Source organism: Aulostomus chinensis, chromosome 1 (genome assembly GCF_037954235.1).
Source record: "Aulostomus chinensis isolate RoL2024-O1b breed Wild chromosome 1, RoL_Achi_v1.0, whole genome shotgun sequence".
Taxonomy (NCBI): Eukaryota; Metazoa; Chordata; class Actinopteri; order Syngnathiformes; family Aulostomidae; genus Aulostomus; species Aulostomus chinensis.
In genome coordinates this window covers 67,614,796-67,631,592 of record NC_141320.1, presented here as the reverse complement: position 1 = coordinate 67,631,592, position 16,797 = coordinate 67,614,796, and the positions used below count along the sequence as shown (strand labels likewise).

Below are 16,797 nucleotides of genomic sequence, written 5' to 3'. Positions count from 1 at the left end.
GTCCCCTGATTGGTTGGTTTGTCACTGCTGTCAAATATTTGCTGCCGTGTCACTGATGACATCACAGAGTTGATTAATGATCCTGATCTTTGTCAGTTGAGTTCAACGGGTCGTTTGGCCTGAAGACTCGTTGGGAATGAAAGAGTTAACTTTTAAACGTGCTCGTTTCTTATTGGACACCAGAGGGCAACGACAGACGGACAGTCGCCAGAGACGAGCGTGGAAGCCCAGACCCACGGCTGGTTTAGCCGCTCTGTGCTAACGTGCTCATGTCAGTGTCATCAGGAGAAAACACGCTGGTGTGACACTGACATGTTGAGTCCGACCCGCGTGTAAACCCGGCTCGAACCGGGTTAAGAACTTGACTGAATCAGAACAAACACATCGTGCATGAGGTCATGACTCTGTTGTTCAGCAGGAGGAACATGTGATGCTGTCCCGATGACAACAACAAGGCCGCCGTTGTCTGCTCGCCTCAGACAACGGCTCTCTGAGGAGCTCCAGTCAGCAGGTTGGTTCTCTGCTGCTGATCTTTAATCCTCTCCAGGCATCAGTGTGTGTGAGTGTGTGTGAGTGTGTGTGTGTGTGAGTGTGTTGGGGGCTCAAATTAGCCCGAGTGCGGAGGTTATAAATAGCCCGGATGATTGTCAGCTGACTGTAGATAAACAGCAGCAGCATTCCTGTCCCAAATGGAAAATCTGTTTTCTGGGAGCAGAAAAGACTCCAGAATGACACCTTTCCCGTTTGTGAGTCGTTTCTTTGTCCCAGAAGTTTCATCAAGTGACAAAAAAAGGGTTGATGATGCGGCTTCTGCTGGGACACCCGCGCAGGTCAGAGCAGAAGAAACAGGAAGTAGAAGAAAGGGAGATGCAAGGAAGGGAAGAAGGTGCCTCGAAAGGAGGGGGAGGGAGGAAGGACAGATGATGTGTGAACGGGTGAGTGGATGGCAGTGCGGGTGTCGGGTGTCGGGCCTCCCCGGGCATGTCGGGGGAGGACTGAGGGAGGAGGGGGACTCTAACTTTAGGAGCATGTGTCAGTGCCGCTGCCACCAGTTCACACCACCTTCTCCACGCCACTGCTGCCGCCGCCGCCACTGGTAACCTTCTGAGGTAAGAAAGGCTCTTTGTGTGGGGTTCTGGGCTGAGACGGTGCTCCTGGTAAACGGGCTCGCCTTCTAGACGTGTTGCTGCTGCCACTCGCCGCTCTGATGCCACAGCTGTCACTCTTAAAAATAGACGTGCTGGAGGCCTGGAATCCCTCTCAGGTCCAAACACTCCAACATGGAGGACGACTTCACCCTGACGAAACCAAGGCTCCTCAGACAGGGTCCAAGCACCCTGAAGCACTTGGAAATTAGTTTCTGTGAAGAGCGTCTCTCGTCCCTGTCCAGGTGAAAGCTGCTGGGATCAGGGTCCACAGGGTCTCTAGGCTCCACAGGGTCCACAGGGTCTCTAGGCTCCACAGGGTCCACAGGGTCTCTAGGCTCCACAGGGTCCACAGGGTCTCTAGGCTCCACAGGGTCCACAGGGTCTCTAGGGTCCACAGGGTCCACAGGGTCCACTGGGTCTCTCGGCTCCACAGGGTCCACAGGGTCTCTCGGCTCCACAGGGTCCACTGGGTCTCTAGGCTCCACAGGGTCCACAGGGTCCACAAGATACTTTTGGAATCATTTATTTTGTGCTCAACCAAGCACAAATAGAACTGAAGGTTCTAATCTGACAGGTAGAAAATAACAACAACAATGATAATGATCACAATAACAACAACAAAGATAATGATCACAATAACAACAACAATGATAATGATCACAATAACAACAACAATGATAATGATCACAATAACAACAACAATGACAATGATCACAATAACAACAACAATGATAATGATCACAATAACAACAACAATGATAATGATCACAATAACAACAACAATGACAATGATCACAATAACAACAACAATGATAATGATCACAATAACAACAACAATGACGATCACAATAACAACAACAAAGATAATGATCACAATAACAACAACAAAGATAATGATCACAATAACAACAACAAAGATAATGATCACAATAACAACAACAATGACAATGATCACAATAACAACAACAATGATAATGATCACGGTACCTGTCATCAAGCCTCCTCTGGTTGTGAACCCTTTCTTTCATCTCATACCAACTCAGTTCCAGAAGCTTCTGTTCTCATTTCAAACCTAAAGATTAATGAAACTTTTGGGCTCCAGAGCATCAGAAGAGCAGGACGGAAGGAAGGAGGACGGATCTCGGTTGCCATGGCGTCTGCAAGTGAGAGTGAGGACCAGGAGGTCCCTGGCGGAGACCAGCAGGACAGCAGCATCCAGGGGATCCAGTCCCGCTACCTGCGCTGCCCGTCACCCAGGTACGAGACGCCACGCGGCGCCACCTTTACCCAGGTCCTGAGAAGTTCTGAACTCTTTCCTCTGGGTCTTCCTCTCCAGCCTGTCCACGATCTCAGACACCAGGTTCTCCATGATCTCGGGCTCCGACGCCGCCAGCATCTTCATGGAGCCCATCCACCTCTCATCCGCCATCGCCGCCAAGAAGATCATCAGCGAGGGTGAGACAGGTGATGAGCGACCTGGTCTAGGTGGGATGCCTTCCTGACACGTCTGCCCTGCTGCTGACTGCTTGCCTGCTAGTGAAGCTGCGCTCGACTCTGCGTGAAGTCCAACTGGTACCGAATTATTCAGCATTTGCATCAAAGATGAGCAGAATCTCTCTCCTGCATTCCTCTGGATCCGCCGTGGCGAGCCAAGCCTCCGCGCGGCCTCATTTCTCTGCATGTCACTGATTCTGCGACTTAATAAAGCGGGCCTGCGCGTCCGCCGCCTTCATCAGGGCTCCTCGCCGGCCCTGCAGATGAAACATGCATCTCTCATTAGCTCCCGTGTCCTGTAGTCAGGAGACGGAGGCGCGGCTTTGTGATGTGTCATATGAGCCAATTTCCTCAATCAGAGCGTCTCGGTGGCGGTGTCCAGTAATGAGCCCGGCAGATGAAGTGGCGACACTTCAGTATTGGAGCAAATTAGAGAAGCTGCGGACCGAGTGCAACGCCATTACCGGTGCGGGACGAGGAGCGAGGGGGCAGATGGAGGCGACCTGCTCTGATCCTCTGATCTGTCACACCAACATTGGGACATGATTTCAGAACCAATAATCAATCAAGATTCAGCTCGCCTCAGCTGCTGAGGACGCACACCGTGATGCTCAGACCAGCCAGGTGGTGGCGCTGCGACCACCTGGCAGCCCCTGCGGGGTTTGAGGCTTGCTGCTGCTTCTGGTTCTCAGTTTAAGAGCTTCTAATGTGACTGAGGTTCCTGTCATCCCTCCTTAGAGCTGCCGCCACGTGGCGTTCGCGCAGAGTCCATCCCAGAGTCCATGATGGAGAGCGCCGATCAGCTGATGGTGGAGGACCTGTACAACCGGGTCAGGGACATGATCGACGACCGCAGCCCCTACAACACCCCCTGTGTGCTGGACCTCCAGAGGGCTATGGTGCAGGAGCGGCTGGAGGCTCCCAGCAACGCCGTGGACGAGGTGTGGCCCAGCATCTTCATCGCCGAGAAGTGAGTGACAGGAAACAGCGCCAACCGTTTCAGGAAGTGAAAAGAACAGCCTGCTGGGAGCGTTCTCAGAAACACTGATCTAATTCAGCGGGGACGCGGTCACTTGACTCATAAAGGCTTCATTGTGTCGACCTGAAGTTCTCTAACTTCATAAACCGAGAACCACAGTGGTGACCAGAGCTGAACTCAGGACGCGCCTCTCCAGCTCCTCGGGGGGACCCACAGGCAGGATTGAGTCAGTGAGGGAGGGGCCACACATCAGCCAATCAGAGGGAGGCATAAATCACACCTGCTGGAATATGTTGATGAACTGGTTTAACTGGATGAGTCAGTCTGGTGAACCGGGTCCACTTGGAACCAGTCACTGATCAATAACACTAAATTATCTGACAGATATAAGAAAATAAGTCAGTGGGCGGAGCCTCTATCAGTGCTCTCATCCAGCAGGAGCCTCTGCTGGAGTACCTGTCGTCATAGGACACACTCAGTACAGGTCCCAACACTCGACTGGTGGACCTGTAGGTCTGCTGGTCTTTTAGTCCTGGGTGCTTGGGTCAAAGGTTCTGTCTGAAGTTCTGGTTCCAGGATCCACTGCTGAGCACTTGACCACTTTCTCAGGCTGGGGCCTCGGCTCCTCCTCCAGACTGGAGGGAATTCTGAGTGATGAGTTCTGATGAGAAGAGTTGTTTATTATATTCTTGTTATTGTTTGCTTTACTAGGTTTCAAATGTTTTTGACTTTGATTTCCAAAAACCCCTCCTGGCTTCCTCCGTGTCCCACCTGAGGGACGGCGGACCACAATGGGAGAACCGCTGGTCTAGAACAACACTCAGTCCTGACTGGTGCTGCACCAGTGTCCCATCAACACTCGCTGGCTGGATCGCAGACCAACCTGTGTGTGTCGCCATGGCAACCCCTCTTGATTAGTGATAGTATAATCAGAGAAGAGGGCTGAACCTCATCAGCTGTTAAACGCGCTGGTATTCGTTCATTCAAATCCAAAATGGTCGACGACGCGGACGAGGCTTCATTTACATTTGTAAAGAACCTGAGCATCGACTCCAGGAGGCTCCAACACGGACGCGCCTCCATCGCCGCTGGGGGAAGCAGGTTCAGCGATGTGATGTAGAGAACGCCGCTCCAGAGCTGTTGTAAGCGGTGCTGCTGAGGTCTCAGTAAACTGACCTGGAATCAGCTGCTCTGATCTCCTCCTCCTCCTCCTCCTCAGGTCCGTTGCAGTCAACAAGGCTCGGCTGAAGCGGATGGGCATCACTCACATCCTGAACACGGCTCACGGCACCGGCGTCTACACCAGCGAGGCCTTCTACGCCAGCATGAACATCCACTACATGGGCATCGAGCTGGACGACTTCCCTGACGCCGACGTCTCGCCGCACTTCCGCCCCACCGCCGAGTTCCTGGACGAGGCTTTGTTGACTCACAAAGGTGAGAGTCTCCAGCATCTCATGACCCACTTACACAACAGGGCAGCTTCTGGGAAGTGCTGAGGAAGCTCCTGTCTGGTTTCCTGGAAGAGGAGCATGAAGCGGCCGGCGCCGGCCCGTGACGTCAGCAGCAACAGAGTGCTTGTGTAAGAGCGCCCTTCCAGCCAAACCCTGAACCAGATGCCAGATCAGCTGATTGGACTCATTCCTGCTTTTACACACCAGTCCAGCTCACCAGTGTCTGACTGGTGCCAGCAAAGACGTGACTGTGTGCCTGAGCCTGAGAAAGCGCTCTTTGATGAGAACAACAACCTGACTGTGTCCTCCATGTGAGGCCCTGCTTGACTCCGCCCACCAGATGCGCTGTGTCAAATAAACAAGGCCATCTGACTCTGTAAAATTCATGTCCGTCTGAAAATAGCACAGAATCATTTCCTTCTCACGGCGCTCATCATAACCTCTGACAACTGTGGATGGAAGAAGAGTGAGAATACTGAGGCGTGGCCGGGGGCGGGGCCCCACACCCCTGCATCAGCTGCGGGGAGTCTGCGACAGTTTGTGAAACATGGAAGTTTCAGGTGTTGCCTGCAGACTGCTGCAGGGACCAGTAGGTGGGACTAGAGAACACACTTCCTGTATCTGATGTTGCTGTAGATCAGGTGGTCTGTTCCATCAGGGTCACCTCCAGTAACCACCAGGTGGCGCTATGGCCTAAGATCTGACCATGTGACTCCAATTAATACAGCTTCCTGTTCTATGGTCAGATATCAAACATGGCCACCTCCTCGCCACGGTAACCTGTCTTCCAAGTGACCTGTCACCAGGTTCTGAAGGAGGTTCTGACCTGAGGGGATCTGGTCGACCCACAACATCACAGCACTTCCTGTTTCCAGCGGGTGGTGCTATGACTCATCTGATCTTCTGATAACTTTGGTGACATTCACTCTTTAGTTCTTGTATACCAACAGACCAACAAACGCCCCTGGTCACATGACCTCGTCTGTGGCTTTGATGAGAGGAGGGGAAGGATTCAGTTGTTCAAGTGTTGTCGTTCTTTTGTTGTTGCTGTTTTCTTCTATGATTCTCATGTGTTCAAAATAAAGCCTTCATTCATTCATGTCGTCTTTCCTTTCACGTCTGGTTTCTCCTGCAGGGAAAGTTCTGGTGGTTTCCATGATGGGCGTGAGCCGCTCTGCCGTCCTGGTGGCGTCCTACCTGATGATCTTCCAGCACATGACCATCATGGAGGCCCTGACCTCCATTAGGAAGAAACGTGCCGTCAACCCCAACGAGGGCTTCCTGAAGCAGCTGCGAGAGCTGAACGAAACCTTGATGGAGGAACGCGATGACGACGACGACACGCTCAGCCAGTGCTCTGTCATCGATGCCCGCACACGTGCTCACATTTTCGGCGAGGGCGCCGATGATGACGACGAGGACACTGATAAGGAGGAGGAGCAGAGCATGATCGGGGTGAAAGCACAGTCCATCATGATGGAGGAGGAGGAGGATGGCGCCAGCGTGATGAGCAGCGTGGCTTCCTCTGCAGCCGCCACCACACTCAGGAGTGGACTGATGGCTGCACAGAACGGGACGAGCAGCCAATCGGCACCCGGCGCTCAGGAAGAGCTCGTTCTACCAGATGAGGCAACGAGGGAGGATGATGACGACGAAGGCCTGGACAGCATGATCTGGGAGTGGCAGCGCAGGAATGAGGTTTACCAGAGTGACGAGTGGTGGGAGGCGCAGCTGAACAGTGACGGGGAGGATGGCGAGTCGGTTGCTGGAGGCGGGCTCAGACTGGGTGATGCGGACGTGGAGAGCGTCACCAGTGAGGATGTGCGAGCTGTGAAGGAACGGCTGAAGCGTCGCAGCAGACGCCTCCCCTCCGACGCCATGTCCACCTCCAGCTGCACCAGTTACTCTGACCTGTGGAAGCAGCGTTTGAGGGAGATCGAGGAACAGGCCGCTGCTCGCTACCGCAAGGAGGATGACACGGGCAGTGAGAGCGCCGCTAAGGAAGGCGGAGAAGTTGGAAAGAAGACGATCGAGGATGATGTGGAGAGCATCCTCTCGGATACCAGCTCCATGTACAACTTCTGCCAGAAGAACAAGGAAAAGATGACACCGCTGGAACGATGGCGGGTCAAGAGAATCCACTTCGGCTGGAACAAGAAAGATCGGGAGGACGGTGAGAAAAGTTCTGTAGCGGACGGAGAGAAAGGTGACGGAGAAGCAAAGACGCCGTCCCTTGAAGATGTCAACCTGACCGCCTACCAGGCATGGAAGCTGAGGCAGCAAAGGCGTCATGGCGAGGAGAACACGGAGGAGATTCTGGAGTTGAGTCGTGGCGAGGACTCTGCAACGGTCAAACGCAGACAAAGACGCGAGGAGCTTTTGGAGCGGTCAAAGAAGACCTTAGAGGAGAGTCAGTCCATGTGTGGCTGGGAGACGGAGACTTGTGTCAGTGGGGGTACGATTCCTCTCTCCGCCTTCTGGGCTGGCGCCGGTGTCACCGGCCCACCAAGCGTCGCAAACGATGACAACATGTCTATGCTCAGTGGCAGGTCATCAGTCATATCTTCCGTCTCGCAGCCTCGCAGCACCAGATCCACTCAGTCTGCCATCCCAGCAGGTCCTCCCATCGTGCCAGTCCCGACCGTCCAGGGACCTGGGGGAGAACCGATGGTCAACCTCGCCAGCATCCAAAACTGGATCGCCAATGTCGTCTCAGAAACCATCAAACAGAAGCAGAGCGAGATGAGTTTGCCGCCTCCATCACGCGCAGGATCGGAACTCAGCTTCGGCCACACGCCCAGCGTGATGACCAGCCGAGCTGCAGACGATGACAAAGCCTCCATGTTGAGCAGCGCCTCCTACTCCAGTGCTCTGTCTGAGGGGCGGGGCAGGGCGCCATCAGTCCTCTCAGGCATTGGCTCCAGCAGCGTCTCCAGCCTCTCTGGGAGGGGCTCGGCGCTGGAGTCCATCCTGAGTGCCAAGAAGAACAAAATCACCAGCACCAGCATCCCGCTCTTCAGCCTCTTCCAGGACCAGGTGGACTTGAACAAGCTGGACGCCATGGACAAGAACATCAAGTCTGAGATCAGGGGCAAGATGGCAACCTACGAGAAGAAGAAGATCCTAGAGGACAACAAGCGCAGCACTCTCTACAAGAAAAAGAAACCCAAGGAGGACGAAGAGGATGAAGAGGAGAACAAGAAAAAGGAGGAGGAGTTCCTAGAAGAAGCGAAGAAGAAGGAGAAGCCCGTGAGGTCGTACGGCCTCTCCGGGTGTCTGAACCTCAACCCCGCCCTGGAGAAGGACAAGAACACCAGCATTGACGACTGGCTGAGAAGCGTCAGGCCGCCGCAAAGAAAACCAGGCTCAGATGCCACCGCTTCCTCTGAGGACCCCTACGACGACCTAGACGCCTCGGCCTCTGAGTTTGACTTTCCCAGCCACCGAGCTGCAGAAGGAGACGAGGAGGAGACATATGGCGTCACCTCCAGATACAGGTCAAGGTTACGGGATCCATCGTGGGAGGACCCTGAATACTCCTGTAACGGGTTCACACAGAGAGTCCACCGGGCCAGGCAGCCGTACTGCAACGAGGGGACGGAGGGCGACCACGACTCCTCCACCACCAAGACGGAAGAGAGGGGCAGGGGGGACGCTGACGAGGAGGAGGAGGACGACATCGCCACCTTCATTGCCCAAACCAGGCAGAGGGTCAGAGCCCGGGCCACCGCCGAGGCTGAAGACGATGAGGTGCTCGCCGCCTGGAGGGCGCAACAAGAGGCCAAGTTAAAATGAGTCTTGGAGGAGGAGTCGGCCTGTCGCCAGGGTTCGTCATCGTTCTAGAAACACGGTTATTGTTGGTGTCACTGTCAAATGAGCAGCTTCCCTGCTCATCAGGTGTCGATCAGTTTGTAAAAGAGAAGTGTTGATTTGTCAGAATGTAGCGGCTCCCACACGCTGAAGTGTTGCACTGCTGACATGTTTGAATGGTTTCAATAAACCTTGTGATGTGTGAGTCCGAGTCTCGCTGGCCACCAGGAGGCAGAATGCTGCTCCTCTAGCACCGTCTGGTGGACGCCTGCTGCAAGGACGTTCCATCAATAAAATGAGACATGTTGCAAAAACAGGTGGATTGGGGTGGCATCCGCAGTGATGGGGGTGCTAAACCAGTCTGTTGGGGTAAAGAGGGAGTTTAGCCAGAAGGAGACACTCTCAGTTTACCTGTCAGTCTCCGTTCCACCCCTCACCTGTGGTCAGGAGCTCTGGGTAATGACTGAAAGAACAAGATCCTGAATACAAGCGGCTGAAATGAGTTTCCTCCTCAGGGAGGCTGGGCTCTCCCTTAGAGACAGGGTGAGGAGCTCAGTCCTTCAGAAGGGACTCAGAGTAGAGCTGCTGCTCCTCCAGGTAGAGGAGTCAGTGGAGGTGGTTCAGGTATCTGGTGAGGACGCCTCCCTCAGGAGGTGTTCCAGGCATGTCTGACCAGGAGGAGGCCTCGGGGCCGACCCAGGACCCTGGAGGGATCATATCTCTGGGCTGGCCTGGGAACGCCTCAGGATTCCCTGAAGAGCTGGTGGACGTGGCTGGAGAGGACAGTCTGGGCTTCCTTGGTGAGGCTGCTGCCCCCCCAACCCGGACCAACCAGATAAGAGGAGGACGACGTTGCAACATACAAACACTGTGACATCAGTCATGAGGTACTCACCTGGATGTGTGTTACCTGTGTGGTGGCCCAAGTCTGGCTGGACGGTCACGTGGACACACGTGAGACAGAAACACACATGAAAGCTTATAGTTAATCTTGACATAAACACCATAGGAATGTTGAGCTCTCTCTCTCACACACACACACACACACACACACACACACACACACACGCACACACTCTGTTGGCGTGTTTGTCTCTCATGGTAGAATTTGACAGCTGAAACACACAAAGTACAACTGTGACATCACCAGCTGGTCAGTGTGAAGGCCTCTCGCCGGACAGGAACTCGTGATGGTGTCAGAACCACAAGCAAACCCGCCGCTGAGAGGAGCCTCAAGAAGACGCGTCAGAGATTCCAGAGTTCCACACACGAGGAGCTCGAGGCTGAGGACCTGGCGCCCAGGTCACCAGACGCGAGTGTGTTTGAAACCTCTGTCAGTCCTCTGAGCGGGTGAATGCTTGCTGTCGCAGTGTCTGCGGGTGTGTGAGGTGATGGCGAGCTGGTGGACGGCCGCAGACGTGCCGGATGGGCTGGACCAGAACTCTGTGGTCTCCCGGGTCATGCAGGTGGTCGGGTTGTTTGGGGATATTCTGTCCCTGGAAGACACTCTGGAGCTGATGTTGACTGAGGAGCAACCGTCTGATGAGAGTCTGTCAGGTGAGGAGGAGGGGGAGGGAGAGAAGCAGGAGGATGAGAGGAGCGATGGGAGGGAAGAGGACAAGGTTCTTCAGGGAGGACAAAAGGTGGTGCTGGGAGGAAACAATGGGCCAAGAATGAGAGAGGAGAGAAGCGAGGAGGCTGAGCAGGAGAAAGAGGTCAAGCAGGTCGGGGGGGTAAGTGAAGGGAAGGAGGAGGAGGAGGAGGGAGACGAGGAGACTGAGAGGAGAGGAGGAGGAGGACGGAGAGATGAAGAGGAGGAGGAGGGAGACGAGGAGAGGAGAGGAGGAGGAGGACGGAGAAGTGAAGAGGAGGGCAAGAAAGAGAGGAAGCAAACTTGTGAGGAGGGGGCTAAGGAAGGAGGGAGGAGGTTCATGGAGGGAAAGGAGGAGGAGGAGGCCTCCACCTCCAAATGTGCTGACTCATTGAGTGACAGAGCAGAACCAGGGGAAGGCGCGGGCGCCACAGCCACCGCCGGCCGCCAGGACATTTGTCCCACATGGACGAGCAGCCATAACGACCCTCGGGGAGCTCCTGTGAGCGCCGCAGTCGCCTCCTCTTCCCAGCTCCTGATACGTCGTCCTGCTGAAGCTCTCCCACAAGATCTGTCGATGACATCACTTCCTGCTCGAGCACGTCAAGGCCAGATGCCCGATATTACACCTGAGCTGGCGACAGGTAAGGCTGACCTCCCTCTGTCCAGGAAATGACCTTTGTTCAGCTGAGGGCTGCGTGGAGAGGAGGGAGGTGAAACTGGTGAATCTTTCTGGGGTTTTTCCTTCTACGTGATTGGTGTTTGTCGCTCAGCTCCTGGTCGTTATGTAAGCACGTGATTGGCTGCAGCCCCGCCAGCCTTCAGGCCGGATTCACTCATTAGACTCATTGACATTCCACGGGATGATCCCGTCAGCAGGAAGTGACTCAGGCTGTCTCTGCTCCAGGCTCCGGGACGGCCATGGACGCCGCTGCCGAAGGCTCGGGGGCCCAACAAGGAGGCGGCCGAGAGGAGAAGTCAGAACCTGTCGGGGAGGTGAAGGAGGACGGCGGAGGTGAAGGCTCACTCCAGGTGAATGGCGGTGGGTCAGACAAGACCACCAGAAACCAGCTGTCCAAGTATAAAACTGTGTCGTACAGGAGGATCCGCAGAGGCAACACCAGGCAGAGGATCGACGAGTTCGAGGCCATGACGAACCCCTGACCCTGCCTCCTCCCTCCTCCTCATGAGGTCACAGGGCCGCCCTGACCTTCGGACTCAGCCTGACGTGGCCACGTAGTTCCTAATTAGGGTTGTCCTCAGGAACGGTAGCAGCGTTCCTCAGCTCTGAGTAGGTCTCCCTGGGTGCTGCTGGTGTCATCTCCATGGCAACGGAACAACCAATATTAATGTCAGTCTGAAAGGTTGTTATTTAAACTGATGAGATCACGATGACGTGATGCTACAATGTTTCTATGGCTTCAACTGACCGCATTAAAGACGCTGCAGCGCCTCCTACCTGCGCCGTGTGTTTGTGAGTTCAGTGTGAATGTGGTTTGGTTCTGACGTCATCAGGACCAGCGGACTTATGGGAAATGTAGTTTGCTCTCTGTTAGTCGACGTCATCCAGAAAGGAAGAGTCCACATCTCAGGCTTCATCCGCTGAGCCTCGTCCAGAACCAGCGCGGACGACTACAACACCCACAACCCCGCGCTCCTGTCAGTGACGTCAGCCCAAGCGAGCCCCGGTACGTCCCTGTCAGGAGCGGAGCCGTTCGGCAGCCGAACAGTTTTTAACCCCGGGGGGTTCGTACGCGCGCGTTCCTGCTCAGGTGAGTTCCTCGCGGGAGTTCCGCCCGCAGGTGCAGTTTGAGGCTGAGAGTGGACGACAGGTGACTTCTCCACGTTAGCCGGCTGGCTAGCAAGATGGCCGCGTCTGTTTACTGCTAGACAAAGTCGAGGAGCCGTCGGGAGCTGCCGGTGCTCGCCGGCCGCCCCGGGCTCAGCCACCGGCCGCGCGTGACTCCCGGGCCTTGTGACAGGTGTGTTTCAGACGGTGGCGATGAGCCCGGGCCCCCCCCCGCCGGCGGGAGGAAGAGGAAGGAGCAGATGATGCTGGGGAGGACGATGATGACATGCGGCTGAAGGGCTTCCTGGCTGGCGGACGCAACTCGAGCCCGCTGCGACTGACGGTTGGGGTTCGCCCCGGACCCGAGCACCGGAGCACCAGGGACGGGCGACCATGCCGCGGAGGAAGCAGTCCAACCCGCAGCCGGTGAAGGGTGAGTGTAACGACTGAACCGTCGTTGGTCGAGGCTCTCCGCTCTGAACCGGCCCCGGCCCTGGTTCCGGGTTCGGCAAGGGGCACCTTGTTCAGCCGGTTTCGCTGCCTCACCCACCCACCGCGTAGTTTGCCGAAGGCCGGTAAAGCTGCCTGGCTGGTCGGGCAGGTTGGGTCACGGAAGGGGGGGGGGGGGGCGAGGGCCTGTGTTTGGGTTGTCTTATCTCATCCTGAACGTGTGGCTCTACTTCCTGTCTTCCTCCTCTCTGCTTCCTGTTTCTGCTTCCTCTTCACAGGCCCCCACCTGACCCCTCCCTCTCTGCTCCTTTAGCCAGCCCACTCCTGGGGTCAGAGGTCATGCTCGGTTCCTTGCCAGGGGCCTGATGTCTTCCTGCGGGTCGTCATTCCTCCGTCCCTGGGAGCCCCTCTGTCCTCCTCTTCCTGTCTCCTCCCCCTCCTCCTCTTATCTCATCCTCACCAGTTTCCCGTCCCTTGCTGCCCCCCCATCTTCTGTCCTCACTCAGTTTTCAGTTAAAATACAACATGGCGTCTCATCACTGGAAATCTGATTAGTCTTTGTTTTTACTGTGTGTGTGTGTGTCTCCAGTGGACTCTGAGGACGGGGCGGCGGTGTGTGAGCCAGGCTGCCTGGTCCTGGAGAGCGACTTCCTGCTGAGCGGAGAGTTGGAGTTTGGAGACTCTGAAATTATGGGACTGAGCAGGGACGCAGGTCAGTGGCCCAGTACTACGTTGACATGCCCAGTACTACGTTGACATGCCCAGTACTACGTTGACATGCCCAGTACTACGTTGACATGCCTAGTACCACGTTGACATGCCCAGTACTACGTTGACATGCCTAGTACCACGTTGACATGCCCAGTACTACGTTGACATGCCTAGTACCACGTTGACATGCCCAGTACTACGTTGACATGCCTAGTACCACGTTGACATGCCCAGTACTACGTTGCCATGCCCAGTACTACGTTGACATGCCTAGTACCACGTTGACATGCCCAGTACTACGTTGCCATGCCCAGTACTACGTTGACATGCCTAGTACCACGTTGACATGCCTAGTACCACGTTGACATGCCCAGTACTACGTTGACATGCCTAGTACCACGTTGACATGCCCAGTACTACGTTGACATGCCCAGTACTACGTTGACATGCCTAGTACCACGTTGACATGCCCAGTACTACGTTGACATGCCCAGTACTACGTTGACATGCCTAGTACCACGTTGACATGCCCAGTACTACGTTGCCATGCCCAGTACTACGTTGACATGCCTAGTACCACGTTGACATGCCCAGTACTACGTTGCCATGCCCAGTACTACGTTGACATGCCCAGTACTACGTTGCCATGCCCAGTACTACGTTGCCATGCCCAGTACTACGTTGACATGCCCAGTACTACGTTGCCATGCCCAGTACTACGTTGACATGCCCAGTACTACGTTGACATGCCCAGTACTACGTTGAGATGAACAGAACAATAACAAGAGTGAATGACCACGTGGTTTGTCTTTGACTTGTCCATCGTGGTCTGGTGCTCCTGGCGTTCCCGGCGTCCTCAGATATGGCGGTCTTCTCTCTGAGCGTGGACGATGATCCGTCAGTACCCTCAGACTCCGCCTTCCCAGCGTTCCTCTCCTGTAAAGGCTGCGGTCAACTGTTAGGAGACACGCCCCTCGGAGCAGGTTTAGACCTGGGTAACTGCAGAAGACACGCACGCACCTTCAACAACGTGACAAAGGGAAGTTGTAACTCATCTGATGTGATTGATTGGGCTCCAGGTGTGGGCCTGGATCTGGGGGCGGAGCTCTACTGTCTCACCTGTGAGGGAGGCCTGCAGCGTGACCCTGCCACCGCTGCCGAGCCCTTGGCGGAGGACGCGTCGCACCTCCCCGACCGCCCCCTCAGTGGCGGCTCTGAGGGGAGTAGGCGGAGTGAAGGGAAGGCAGCGGGCGACGCCCCCCAACGGCTCTACTCCTGCTCGCTGTGCGCCTTCACCTCGCGCTACTCCAACCACCTGAAGCGCCACATGAGGATCCATGATGGCCAGAAGCCGTACCGCTGCCCCGTCTGCCCGTACGCCTCAGCGCAGCTTGTCAACCTGCAGCGCCACACGCGCACGCACACCGGGGAGAAGCCGTACCGCTGCCACCAGTGCAGCTACGCCTGCAGTTCCCTGGGCAACCTGAGGAGGCACCAGCGCATGCACACGCAGGAGCGGCCGCAGAGGAGGGAGAAGGAGAAGAGGCGAGGGAGGCGGAAAAAAACGGCGCCAGCTGCAGATGAAGGTAGGAGGAGGGGTTGGTGACGCCATGATTATTTTTAGACCAGGAGGCAGAAAAGAGGAAGCTGCACATGAATGAGGAAGAGAGGTTCTGCGGTGGGTTCCTCCTCCCAGAGCGGCAGGGAACCGCACCAGTTCCACTTCTCTTTTCTCCCCATGACTGTTGTGTTGGCCTTGAGGCGCCGTGTTCTTAAGCCTGTGTTCCCTGTCGCCGTGCAGTCGTGTCCGACCTGACCCTGCGAGTGTCTCGGGATGCGGGCTTCCTGCACACGCTGGGGGAGCTCAGCCCCCCCTCGGCGCCGCTCCCTGTCCTCCTCTTCCCGCTCTGCTGCCGGCTGTGCGGTCTCACCCTAGAGGAGGCGGACCTGGAGGGGGACAAGACAGAGGGGGAGGGCGAGGATGGAGACGGAGGACAGGTAGACAACCATCGCGGATGTGTCCGTGTCTGTTTCCATGGCAACAGCCACACACACTCAGCCCGACTGACCCTCTGTGTTGTTGTCAGGTGTGTCGCAGGTGCTCGTTGGACCTGCTGGCCAAAGATGGCGCCGGCCGCCCCTGCAGCCCAGCTGAGTCTCGGGGATCCCGTCGGCGGCAACGTGGCAGCAAGCTGTACCGCTGCCCCCACTGCCCCTTCCTGTCCCACTACCCCAACCACCTGACTCGCCACGCCCACATTCACTCCGAGGAGAAACCCCACCGCTGCCCACACTGCCCCTACACCTCCTCGCACCTTGACAACCTCAAGCGCCACCTGCGGGTGCACACGGGGGAGAAGCCTTACCAGTGTCCCTCCTGCAGCTACGCCTGCGGGAACCTCGCCAACCTTCGGCGCCATGAGCGCATCCACTCAGGCGCCAAGCCGTTCCACTGTGGCGTGTGTGGCTACTCCTGCAACCAAAGCATGAACCTGAAGAGGCACATGCTGCGGCACACGGGGGAGAAACCGTACGCCTGCACCGAATGCGACTACACCACCGGCCACCTGGACAACTACAAACGCCACCAGAGGAAACACGGACACAACGCCGACAACTGGGAGCCTCAGGCAGGCGGCGCCAGTGTGGGCTGGGCCAAAGACACTCAGGAGAGTCAGAGACAGGAACACAGTTAGAGAGAGAGAGAGTGTGTGTGTGTGTGTGTGTGTGTGTGTGTGTGTGTGTGTGTGTGTGATACACTGGCTAACCTCCAGCTCAGGTAGAGAAACTCAGGTGCCTTCAACCTACAGGCTGGTGACCGGGATGCTGCCCTGCTCTTTCCTCTGGGCATTAACGAGACTCGTCCAGGCAGTGGTGTTCCTCGCCTCCAGCTGGACGTCATCGGACCAGCAGGTGGATCCTCGCCATCATCTCAAGCTTTAACGGGAGGATCTCTCATCTTCTCAGCTGCTCTGAACTTCCAGACCTCGGATCTCAGTTCCACTCAGTCCAACTCCTTCTGTTCTTGAGAGCAATAAAGATGTTTTTCATGTGATTTTAAAGTTCTGCGTCTCCATGGAAACGACTCAGTCACGACGAGGGTTGGTTTACACATTCCGAGTCCCATTCTCAGTATCGATTCCTGTTCTCAACGATTCTCGATTCCTGTTCTCAACGATTCTCGATTCCGATTTTCAGTATCGATTCCTGTTCTCAACGATTCTCGATTCCGATTTTCAGTATCGATTCCTGTTCTCAACGATTCTCGATTCCTGTTCTCAACGATTCTCGATTCCTGTTCTCAACGATTTTCGATTCCTGTTCTCAACGATTCTCGATTCCGGTTCTTTGAGATGGGAGTCAGCAGGTCA

General features: G+C 55.7%; 2 protein-coding genes across 4 annotated transcripts; both read left to right on the top strand.

The window, feature by feature from the left end:
- Nucleotides 1-114: 114 nt before the first annotated feature.
- Nucleotides 115-9,636, top strand: styxl2 (serine/threonine/tyrosine interacting like 2). 3 transcript variants are annotated; one of them, XM_086202620.1, is made up of 6 exons: nt 115-511; nt 2,251-2,405; nt 2,485-2,603; nt 3,381-3,612; nt 4,841-5,058; nt 6,211-9,636. In XM_086202620.1, the coding sequence occupies exons 2-6, from the start codon at nt 2,299-2,301 to the stop codon at nt 8,868-8,870; spliced, it is 3,336 nt and encodes a 1,111-aa protein (XP_086058746.1). In that variant the 5' UTR covers nt 115-511; nt 2,251-2,298; the 3' UTR covers nt 8,871-9,636. The 3 variants fall into 3 exon arrangements, with proteins under 3 accessions (XP_086058746.1, XP_086058745.1, XP_086058747.1); XM_086202619.1 differs by lacking the exon at nt 115-511 and adding an exon at nt 964-1,109; XM_086202621.1 differs by lacking the exon at nt 115-511 and having other exon boundaries at nt 1,747-2,405.
- Nucleotides 9,637-10,826: 1,190 nt separating this feature from the next.
- znf513b (zinc finger protein 513b) lies at nt 10,827-16,193 on the top strand. Its single transcript, XM_086202643.1, has 8 exons — nt 10,827-11,120; nt 11,384-12,248; nt 12,459-12,698; nt 13,305-13,427; nt 14,287-14,421; nt 14,506-15,012; nt 15,228-15,424; nt 15,514-16,193. Exons 3-8 carry the CDS (start codon nt 12,659-12,661, stop codon nt 16,120-16,122), a joined length of 1,611 nt encoding a protein of 536 aa, XP_086058769.1. The 5' UTR covers nt 10,827-11,120; nt 11,384-12,248; nt 12,459-12,658; the 3' UTR covers nt 16,123-16,193.
- The last annotated feature ends 604 nt before the right edge of the window (nt 16,194-16,797 follow it).

Excerpts from the sequence above, each read along its gene's own strand:
- styxl2 (XM_086202620.1), top strand. The coding sequence starts at position 2,299 with ATGGCGTCTGCAAGTGAGAGTGAGGACCAGGAGGTCCCTGGCGGAGAC. Across the intron at positions 2,406-2,484 it reads CTGCGCTGCCCGTCACCCAG|CCTGTCCACGATCTCAGACA; the intron begins GTACGAGACGCC and ends CTTCCTCTCCAG. Across the intron at positions 2,604-3,380 it reads CAAGAAGATCATCAGCGAGG|AGCTGCCGCCACGTGGCGTT; the intron begins GTGAGACAGGTG and ends ATCCCTCCTTAG.
- znf513b (XM_086202643.1), top strand. The coding sequence starts at position 12,659 with ATGCCGCGGAGGAAGCAGTCCAACCCGCAGCCGGTGAAGG. Across the intron at positions 12,699-13,304 it reads CAACCCGCAGCCGGTGAAGG|TGGACTCTGAGGACGGGGCG; the intron begins GTGAGTGTAACG and ends GTGTGTCTCCAG. Across the intron at positions 13,428-14,286 it reads GGGACTGAGCAGGGACGCAG|ATATGGCGGTCTTCTCTCTG; the intron begins GTCAGTGGCCCA and ends CGGCGTCCTCAG.